At 41.5% G+C, this 11,548-nt stretch overlaps 1 protein-coding gene across 1 annotated transcript in view; it reads left to right on the top strand.

Moving 5' to 3' along the window:
- The window catches only part of jcada (junctional cadherin 5 associated a), a 38,903-nt gene that overhangs the window by 23,170 nt on the left and 4,185 nt on the right, over positions 1-11,548 (top strand). The window contains exons 2-4 of the mRNA XM_014018826.1: positions 1,423-1,924; positions 5,758-6,699; positions 7,667-11,115. Of these exons, the coding sequence (XP_013874280.1) occupies positions 1,557-1,924; positions 5,758-6,699; positions 7,667-11,115 (4,759 nt within the window). The 5' untranslated portion in view covers positions 1,423-1,556. The remainder of the gene's footprint in view (positions 1-1,422; positions 1,925-5,757; positions 6,700-7,666; positions 11,116-11,548) is intronic.

The following is an 11,548-nucleotide window of genomic DNA, read 5'->3' on the forward strand; positions in this document are numbered from 1 at the left end:
AAGAAACTTAGAAGCTGAGCTAACTAGCAGCAGCTATATGAGCTCAGGTTTAGAGGTGACTATCGCGAGGTGAAGGGCGATAGAACTGAGTAATGACGCTGGTGACTCCAAACTTATAGGGTGAAGGCAGAGCCTGTCACCCGACGTTCAACGTCACCACGTCACCGGTCTAGAGATGTGATTAGAGGTGGCTTCAGCCAGGCGCGCGAGGGCGCGCGTGTCCCATATACAACTGTGTGTTGTACTGAGTGAAATGACTGAAAAGGAACATCCAGTTTGCAGATTTCACAAGATGCAGTTTCAGCATCATTGTTTTCCATTAAACAGTGTTCCCACACTGTGGACATGGTTACACACTTGTGTGCATCTTGACTTGTTAACAGCAGTTGTAAAGCATGATGATGCTGAAAACTGTTGCAAAAACTGGATCGGCCCGATCACATGACTAAATCAGATTCTACCCGATTTTCAAAAAACGGCCATATCTGCCACCAATACCGATACTGAGTATCTGATCGGGTCATCCCTAGTGTTAATCACCCAGCCCCACTGGTCATAATACTGTTAATATGATCACTGACAGTATGCTGCTATTTTGTCTTTGATATTCTGAGATACTATTTGTTATGGCCTGAGGCCATTTGTTTTGCATAAGACTGTGCCGGGTCATAACACTATTGTAATTAATACATTATATTTATATCCAACAAACCATTACACGCCATATCCGGTAAACAATATACGCAAAATGGTCCATCATCCTTAGTCATATCTCACTGAATTTTACAGCTGTTAAACTTTATTTTGGTGTGGTGGAAGCTACTCATGTTTTAAATGCTAACATCTATCCATCCATTATTTATACCCGCTTCTTCCTTTCAGGGTGACTGGTGCCCATATTCAGCAGTCACAGGGTACACCCCGGACAAGTCGCAAGTCCATAACAGGGCCACATAGTCAAACAACCATTCACTCTCTCACTAACACCTAGGGATAATTTAGAGTTACCAATTAACCTAACAGTCATGTTTCTGGTCGGTGCCGGAGTTCCCAGAGAAAATCACGCATGCGCGGAGAGAACATGAAAACTCTATCCAGAAAGATTCCTGGGCCAGGATTTGATCCAGCAACTGTTTTGCTGAGAGGCTTCATCTTTACCAACTTAGCCAACCCTTTTTTGCCCTTGTGGCAAAATCAAGTGCGATATCACTATATTGCATGAGTTCATATTGTTTTCAAGGACTGACAAAAACACCTACTATTACTACTATTACTCCTTCACTTGTCTGGATAGGATTATGTTAATCTAAAACTGCTATGAAAGGTGGCGAGTAATATGCATTCCTAAAAGAAATGATCTGAATTTATTTTTATCTGTTTTTCTTCTTGTGTCCTTATTCTTTTTTTTTCTTTTATCCCCAGTGATGGCATTGCCTGTGTGACTGTGCTGGTAACCCTGCTGCTGCATGTAAGGAAAAGGCAGAGGCATCTTGACAAAAGACCGATCTAAAGTCAGAACGGAAGAAAATAACTTACCAGCATTAACAAATGCCACCATGTACAGTGTGGAGGACCTGCTCATCTCTCATGGATACAAGCTACCCAAACATCCCACATCCTCCACCCCTACGCCTGTCCCCGTATCCTCGTCTCGTCAGCCCCCCTCATCCTCGCCTCCATCCTACAGCAAGCACCATAAAGTCCTGGAGAACAGGCCCAGCCCCAGGACGKTGAACGGCTATGAGAGGGGGCCAGTCATGGCCTTGGGAAGCAGCGGTGGAATGAGACAGGGCCAGGCATTTGGCGGCGGCTGTCCCAGCAACAACAATGAACCCAGGGATGGGAGCCAGCCAAAACGGGATGCAGAGAACCGGGGCCAAACTGACACCCATTCGTTAGGGGAGTCACTGACATCAGACAGTGGGTAAGAAATGAGCTGAGCTGTATGTCCACACTGACGATGAGCTTCTGTTTGACCACACTTCATCAACATCTCACTTCACCAGAGAATTTCTGCATCACATTGTAGAAGAAACTACTGAACATGACTTTTGACCTTTTCTGTTGTTTCCTCCAATTTTTCATTATGAGGTCTTWWTATTCCCAGTCGAGCCACACATTTTAATTAGTGGTGTGTTAATACCAGTATACCAGTACTGGTATTAAGACACTGGTAGTACTCATACTTGTACTCATAGAAACTCCCAGTACTTCTGAAAGATGTAACTTTTATGCTTTGCAAGTAACCAAAGGCAAAAAAATAATAAAAAAATGTCTTTAGTTTGATGATATTTTTAATACTGATAATGTTAAGACAGCAGACCTTTTAATTGTGTTCTTATAAAAATAATTGTGTTTCTGAAGTTATTGTGTTGTGTTTAAGTACTAACTTATTAACTATTTGGTACTCAGTATTTGCAAGCACCCAGACTGAAGTACTTGTAATTGGTCTGAMAAAACTAGTATTGGGACACCTTAGAATTGTATGTATCTTTTAACACCTTTTTTAAAATAGAGTAAATCAAAAACTATCATGTAAACAGAATAATACTGGCTCAACAGTAACCACGAAATCACATTTTACACACGAGTGCAGTGTGACTGCTGCATTTGGATTGACTTTGCTGAAAGGGCTGAAACTGGGTTGTTAAAGTTGAAAGAGCTGAACAGGAGCTAAATTCTAAAAGAAGCAGATCAATGACTAAAGCTATACGAAGCAAAACAGTAGCTAAAAGGAACAGAACTGTAGTTAAAATTAGCAAAACAGTAGCTAAAATGAACAGAACTGAAGTTAAAATTAGCAAAACAGTAGCTAAAATTAGGTCAACAGATGGTAAAGCTAAAATGGACAAAACTAAAGAAATGAGCAAAACAGATCATTTTACTTTTGAAAGCAAAATCTTTTTGAAAAGTATAAAAGCTGATGACGCCAGATGTTTTGGTAGACACTTACAGGCCACTTTATTAGGTTAACTGCTTTGTGACACAAATAGCTAATCATCATGGCAGCAACTCAGTGCCTTTAGACATGTAGACGTGGTGAAGATGACTCGCTGAAGTTCAATCCAAGCACCAGAAAGGGGAAGAAGTGACCATAGCGTGGTTTTTGGTGCCAGACGGGCTGGTCTGTGTATTTCGGAAACTGCTGATCTTCTGGGATTTTTACACACAACCAATTCTAGGGTTTAAAGAGAAAGGTCCAAAACAGAGAGAAAATATCCAGTGAGACACATTTGTGTGGACAGAAAAAAAAATGCTGTGCTCATATCAGAGGTCAGAGGAAAACAGGCAGTCTGGGTCAAAATAACAGAAAGGCATCAGTAGCTCAAATAACCACTTGTTAAAACTAAGATCTGCAGACCACCATCTCTGAAACAGCAGATGACCACACCCAGTGCCCCTCCTTTCAGCTAAGAACAAGAAACTGAAGAGACAGTTGACACAGACTCACTAACATTAGATAAAAAAAAATGAAAAAATACATTTGCTGCTCTGATGAGTCTCAGATCACTGAACTCATGGTCACCAGATCTCAGTCCCATCCATCACTTTTGTGGAACAGGAGATTCTCATCATAGCGCTGCAGCTGACAAACCTGCAGAAGCTGTGATGCTATCGTGTCAATGTGGACCGAACATCATATGTCACAACATTGACGCACATCTGAAGGCCAAAGGGGGTCCATCCCAGTACCAGTAAGGTGTACTGAATTAAGTGGCTGGTACATGAATTAAAATGCAAACGTGAAGTATTTTGATTGCAAATTTGTGCAAATAATCTATGAACAGGAAAATATTTTGAATGCTGAATCAGCATTCAGACAATTAAGAAGTACTTGAAGCCGTATATAATTACACTCTTAATTACAAACTCACAAGCTGCCAGGTTTGTAACGACATCATTTTCTCGCTACTGCATCTATCAATAAAACAGGAGTCGTATAAGGAATATTTAAATATGTATATAGGAAAGGCTATGTTTAGCTCGGCCTGGAGTTATGCAATCGAAATACTGTTGAATAAGGAATGTGTGAAATTTCCAGGAATATTGCCCTACTTTAGCCAGTTTCAGCTTTAAAGAGGAATATTTGTTTAGTGTATTTGCAGCAGCTCTGGAGGTTAGAGCACCGTAACTAAGACAGAGTTAATACAGATGGTCTCTTGCATGCACTGYCTGGTTAAATATAACATTTTGTTTAGACATTCTCCCACAGAATGGTCTTAGCAGGCAGCTTGGGTGAGAGCATTCCAAAAACATATTAACTATAGTGTATAAATATAGTTTTTCTGTGGTTGTTTTTTTTTTTTTTAAATTCTCTGCTTTTTTTTCTTTTTGCGAAAAGTAATTTTCATTTTCGTGTCGCCACTCTGCCTCTGCTACTAGAGCAGTCTGTGAGAAATGTGAGAATCGCTAGGACATATGTTCTGCAATTTCAGCCTGTTGTTTGTTCATCTGTCTTTTTGTTGTCCTCGTCCAAATCCACTTTGTCTGGCAGCCTCAGTTTAGATAAAGAACAGGCCTATCTTTGTTCTCCCACTAGACAGTGCTTCTTAGACCTAATTAGGCTGAGAATGGTAAGTCATCATTAAATGCCCTCAAATTTAACAGACTGCTGCGGCTAGACATCGTTCCCTATCCCAGGATTCCTGGCCAGTAATGATCATGGATGGAAATGTCAGGGATGCTCAGAGGCCTCTGCAGGGAGTACACATGTGCTTGTATCTTGTTTACATTGTCAGTCCRTCTGTCTGTCTAATCGGAAATAATCAGGCAGTGCATGTGGAGTGCGCCTCGTCGGAGTTCATCTAGTCTGCCATTAGACATGTCCTCAGTGGCTGTCCCTCCGCAGACATGCGGCTCAGATTTATAACTCAACAACAAAACAATAGAAGGACTGTCAGTGAAACGATGTTTAAAACGTGATGTTTTCTGGAGGACACAGGAGGAATGACAACCCTAGTCTGTCTGTGTTGTTTTTTTCTCTTCATAGTGAATCACAATTACCTAACATTGCATCGCCATTCATCCATTCATAGTCATCTGTCTCCATCTAGTGGGACGGGATTTTTAAATTCAATTTCTTTACTATTTGTGGCAAATTTACTCTTTAATTATGGATTTAACAGAACTCCTGGGGATGGTTTGGACATTTGAATACCTTCTGCATCCATCCCTTGACATGTACTTTTCAGTTTTCTTTTCTCTTAGTTGAATTAGACAACTCACTCCAAAAAGGGTTTAGCCAGTCACTTAAATTGCGTTTCAGATTTTGTAATTGCTAATTCTCTGTAGAAATTTCATTTCACTTAGACATTGAAGTTTTTTTGGACTTGTTCTTGTCAAAAAGGCAAATTTATATTGACTGCGATTGATTCATGACAGCAATAAAAGCATAAAATGTCCACAGGGGTGAGTACTTTTTACAAGCTCTGTAAATAACAAGATTTTCAGACTATTTGATGAAATCACAAGCCTTCTGTATCTGATTATATTTTGAATTTTATACTTTGTCCATTCTGTAGGAGGTAATTTTGTAACAGTTATTGTTTTTATAGCTTCACAATTTTTTCATTGCTTCTTTTAATACCTTTATTATCAATATTAATTAATAGCTTTAGCACTGAACAAAAATGCTCTATTTTTATTGACCGAGTGTGTACAAACTGGAAAAAAAAATTAAAGTCTTGAATCTTGAACACCCAGTGTGCGTTTCAATAGAGGCAGATTCAACCGTGTATTTGCTTGTTTTCCTCACAGTTTTTGTGATGGCAACAGAGGCCCACAGTCGCAGTCCAAGGATGTTTCCTTTTGGAGGAGGAGAGGCCAGGACTTCACTGTGCTGCTGGACTACGCTGACTTCAGAGAACCCCATGGAAGGGAACAGGAGGGGTACGGTGGACCTGAAGGGCCTCAACAAGCAAGAGGTCAAGAGCGGTCAATAGAAGACCGTCAGAGGGCAGCTCAAGAGAGGCAGCGCTGGGCAGCCCAAGTCCAGGCTCAGGCCCAAGCTCAAGCAAAGGCCCAGGCTCAGGGCCGCTCTAAAGAGAGGGAGGCGGCTCTCCATCAGTGGAGAATGGCAAATGAGAGGAAGTGCCAGAGCCTGGGGGCAGACGAGTGGCATCCAACTGTGAGCTTTGGCCGTCAGCTGTCTCAAAGTGAGGGTGAACGCTGGGCACAGGAGCAGCAGCGGCTCGGTGCCAGAACACCAGAGGGTATGGTAGTTCACCCCAGGACCAAAGCCAAATCCCAGTCCCTGCCCAGAATGCTGCAGCCTGAAAGCCTGCAGTATGTGGACGTAGCATTGACTGGTCAGGAGCTGTACAGGCGGGTCAACGGCCACCCGCTGTCTTACCAAAACTTTTACAGGGCGCCCCGCTGGCCAGAGAATGGAAGGCCAGCTAGCGCCAACCAACTCTCAATGACACCAAAGCCTCGCTTTACCCGACCCCCCAGACCTCCTTCATATGAGATGCACCAGCAGATCAGGGGAAGCTGTGAGGTGCTGTCTGGCAGAGAGTCTGTCCCTCTCCAGGGAAGGGACAGAACTCCGATTCCCATATCAAGAACTACAGACCCTCACTTGGACTACTTTGCACAGGATTCTGGACCCCCAGGATACATCCCTCCTCCATCATATAAAAGAGTTCCTATAATGGGAGGAGGGAGCCGAGGATATGGTGATGTTCCTGTTGACTACAGGTTGAGTAGTCTTTTTTTTTGTTTTTTTATTTATTTTTTTATTCTAGTATTTTTGGAAATGTTTACATTCTTTAATGAACTTACAGGTTGAAGACTAATTAGAAGTTGTTTATTTATTTATTTTTTGGCAACGATGTTATTGGTTCAGGCAGCTTATGATAACCTATACATACATAAATATAACCACTGTGAGAAGGCATTGGTAACAAAGTTTACAAACACTCAGAATTTGACATTTTATGTACAGCCCAGCCTAAATTCTGGTTGATATCTTTGAATTAGTTTTGCACAGATTTCAGTTCTCTCCTACGTTATAGTTTCTTCTTGTGGTAATATGTAAAATTATTATTTAGTATCGGTATACATACATTATTTTTTAAATATTTGAATAATTTTAATGTGTCTGCCTATACACCGAGTCTTAATTTGAATTTCAGTCAGTAGTCCACATGTCATCCAATAATTTTGTTGCAATTTGCAACATCCAGTATAATATGAACATGTTTTTCTTTTTTGTGTGTTTTGAGACTCTCATTTGCATGTTTGGCTGGTTCTTGCACTGTGCACTACATCTTGCTGTTGATCAGAATAATTAGTCCAATGTACGGTAATGTGAGGCTAGGAACTTAGACATGCATTTCAAAATCAGTGCACAAAATTACCTACAACAACAACTGGTAGCATGTAGGGGTATAAAAAACTTTGATACACTGAAATAATACATTTCATTTCCCATTAGTTAGTTGGCACATACACTACTCTGGTAGTATATATATAACAGTACACCACAGTCACAATTTGGTAGCTACCTCAGTTTTAGGGTCATGGTTTGACAAAAAAAAGTCAAATTTTTTTTTCAAAGCATATTTTCAGCAGACAGTAACTTTTACAGAAGCAGAGACAGATATTCATTCATTGTCAACAGTCATTGTTCCTTATGTATAATTTTTGTTGCTTTAACTCCTAGGTACAGGGGTGGTGTGTATCAGCAAATACAAGTGGCTCCTGATGGATCTCACTGGTTCATCCGACACCCAGCAAGTTCTTGGCCTGGTCCCCATAGAGAAAGGAGTACATCCAGCCAGAAGCAGCTGTACCCTGTCTATTCCACCCAAGAACGACCAGGAAGAGGAGGAGTCCAGTATATCTCATTTGATGATCCCCGTATTCGTCACATTTCCTCAGCCCTGGGTGGCAACTCCCTAACAGATGCTGACAAAATTCGCCACATCTGTAATGAGCTTCCCAGTGTCACCGTGTCAGAGCCGGCGCCTGACGACAGTGCCTTTTTGCCCCCGCCACTGGGGCCTTTTATCTCTGCCAAAATGGGAGAGAAAGATAAGCAGATGTCTTCTAGCAACTTTGACAGCGTCAACAAGAGGTGGCAAAGTGATTTGCACAAACAAACTATTGATAACTTCCCAGCATCTGACCAAAACTGTAACAACAGACATACCAAGTCTCAACTTTTTTCTTCATCACCCTCTTCAGCCTTTCAAGCTCTTTTCGCAAGAACCTCTTCTCATCAGGGTTCCAGCTCAGATCAGGTCTTTGCCGAAACTATAACTCAAGTAAAGACAATTGTACCCGAGTCAGGATTAGAAAACAATAGGAACCCCAAGAGGAGAGTTAGTGAGACCATTTTCTGCCTTGTGTCTGTTCCTGTTCACACACCAACCAACATCAGCAAAGATTTAACAGCCGATCAGAACAACAATGAGGCAGTACCAAACCTGACCATCACCAAGACTGACACTTTTGCTGTAGGCCTCAAAGAGAGACCAAACATTCGTAGCAAGTCTGTGAATGAAATGCCTATCAGATCACAATATTCTCACTTTCACACCAGCAGCACATCCTCAATGAGGAATTACAAGCGAGCTCCCTTAAGAAAGGAGGTAATAGATGCCTGGGTACTCCAAGCGAATGAAGACAAAGAGTCATGCTATACTGGCTCTTGGCCTGGAAACCAGTATCGTAATCAGGAAACTCAGACTGGCTCACCTGTAAAAGGTGTTAAAAGTCCAGACCCCCAGAGCTCTACTGTAGGACAGGAGCCTATTCAGTCTGTTTCCAATACAACTGTGGGTAACAATTTTGGTACAGACAGCTCCTCTTCATATGGTTATCCTATGGCAGGTCAAAAACACCTTCATCCCTCCAGCAACAGCGCCTTTTCCCGTCTCAGCATCAGTCCAACACAAACGTCATCATTTCAGCCCTCACAACAGGACCCATCTTCTCCTTCCAAAGCGCAAAATCAAGGAGAGGACCAACCATCCTCTCCAAAGAAAAACAGTTCTCCAGAAAATACAGAGTCAGTGGTTTTTGGTCAGTTCCTCTTAAAGCCGGTGAACCGACGACCCTGTGATGCCATTGGTGAATTGGAGACTATCAATAAGGAGATGGAAGACACAATCAGCAAGAGACCAAATTTGGGCCAGTTCCTTAATAAGGTTGACGGTGTAGATAAGAGACTCGACTGTTTGAAATCAGGGGCACGTTATACTGCTGGTCCAGAACTAGGCCGAGAAGCAATAAGCCTTCCACCTATACACATAGAGAAGCCCAACCTCATAATAAAGAGGTCAAAATCATTTGGCTGCAGTCCTGATCTCGAATCCATTGAAATAAGTAGCTCTTTCTCTAGGCCACAGGCCAACAACAGCGCCCTGCTCCTTAGCTCAGGCCCCAGAGAAAGTTTCCTTCAATCTTCTGTCCTCCCTCACAACGACTCAAGCCAGCTCTATAGACAGGACATCCCAGTCCCTCAAGAATCCTTATTGAGGGATGTGGGACTAACTGTTTACACAGAAACTCCTGGTGGGCCTGGAAGACCAATACAGCGCTCACTCTCAGTTCCATCTCCACTCAATCTAAAGAATCCTAATCAGTCAAAAACTAGTGGCAGCTTTCAGCACAGTTCAGATGAAGAACTTGTTTCTAGAGTGAATATTGAGAAAAACGCTGCATCAGAAATGATTCCACCATGCAGGAATGAAATTAATGTTTTTAGAAAAAGGAATGAAAGTTGTATATCACCTCAGAAAGATGGCTCATCACCTAACACAAAGCAGACATTGGAGGTTTCTTATGCATTTGAGGATGACGGTAATGATGACAGGTATGCACTCTCTGAATCTCTGACCTATAAAAATGACTCTACAATAGCAGATAAGCACTTGGAGAGCTTACTTATTCAGGAGAAAGCTAATTCCTTACCTGCAGAGGACCTCAGTAACCTGTATGAGGTCCAGTGTGCAGATGGAATTCCTGAAAATGAGTCCATAGCAGAGAGAGCAGCACGAATCTTGGGTATATCTGTTCCAGTAGAGGCCTTTTGTGTGTCTGACCAGGCTGATGATAGCCAGCTTAATGCAGGCACGACTCTAGCTGAGGAACAGCAAAGTTCGAATGAAGAAACGCAGCATGTGTTGGAAAAGTGTGTGCAAGTTGTTGAAGAGTCTCTGATAGTCCATGAAGCAAATACAGAGAAAGTCACTGAGACAGGATCAGTGTTGGATCAAGAACAAGAAGAAATGGAGCAAACGCACAGCTATAACCACAATGATGGCAGAGACAACCAGGATACAGACAGTCAATCAGTTCTTGACCTTCCCGAGTTCCCACCTAATAAACTTCCCCTGTCCCTGCCCGTCACTCCAGATGAAAAGCTGGCACATAGCATGTGTATGGTAGAGAAGAAAGGAAGAGGTGGAGCATTTAAACTAATTGAATCACTGCAAGATAGGCTGAACTGTTCTGCAGTTTCATCCTCTAAAACTCAGACCAGTTTAATTACAGACAGAATGGCCCGTTTCAAAGAACTGGACTCGGTGTCTCGAATAAGACGCCTCAGCTTGAAAAGTCCAGAAACTGAAGAAGAACCTGAGACTAATGAGGGAACCGAAGGATCAACAAAATATAAAGTTCATCAAGATGAGGAAAAACAGGATGAAAATGGAAGTAAAAAAGAGGAAAATCAAGATGATTGTGGTAATGAAAATATTAAGTTGGGAGATACTGAAGATGACATTGATGAGGGAAGTAAGAAAGAGCAAAAACAAGAAGAAGAGGAGAACACTATTGGAGTTGCACTAAAAGAGGACAATGAGCAAAGTAAGGAAATATATGAAGGAGAAACAGAGTTAAAAATAGTGGAAGAAGACTCTGAGAACACTTTGAAGAATGTAAAAGAGGAACACAATGCAGCGGTCTTTAACAGAGTCAAATTAACTCAACATGCAGAGAGAGGAAAGTTACCCGTACCAAAGCAGCGCACCAGGTTCCAGAAACCTCCTCTACTTCCCAAACCTCGCAGTGTTCCCAAGAGAGAAATAACTCTGCCACCAAGCTTCAGCTCTGGGACCTGTGGCCCCACAGAGCTGGATGATGAGGAAATGCTTTCTGTCTCAGGTGGGTGTGAACCACTTATTTAAGGATTAACCTTTTCACCTTTATACAATTTTTCATTAATGTTGACATTACATTTTRTATCAAGACTGAAGCAGAATGTTTATGAAATGCTAAATATAACCACAAGTTTTAATTTTGATTGTGTTAATCAAAAGATCTGTTAATTGTTGGGGCTAATCTTTGTGTTTGGMGTAAGAGACAGAATAATTTCAACAGACTAAGTAAAACAGGAAGACATGAAAATTTGCGTTTTAGATTCTCATTGGTATCATTTTACACACATCAGAAAATTTTGTTCAGGTGTTAACGTGTTGAATCATTTAGTTCATGTGTTATTAATAAAGTTCATATTAATTAATTAATTAATTAATCAATCAATCAATCAATCAATCAATCAATTCAACAGACTAAGTAAAACAGGAAGACATGAAAA

This window comes from Austrofundulus limnaeus, unplaced genomic scaffold (assembly GCF_001266775.1).
Source record: "Austrofundulus limnaeus strain Quisiro unplaced genomic scaffold, Austrofundulus_limnaeus-1.0 Scaffold203, whole genome shotgun sequence".
Classification (NCBI taxonomy): domain Eukaryota; kingdom Metazoa; phylum Chordata; class Actinopteri; order Cyprinodontiformes; family Rivulidae; genus Austrofundulus; species Austrofundulus limnaeus.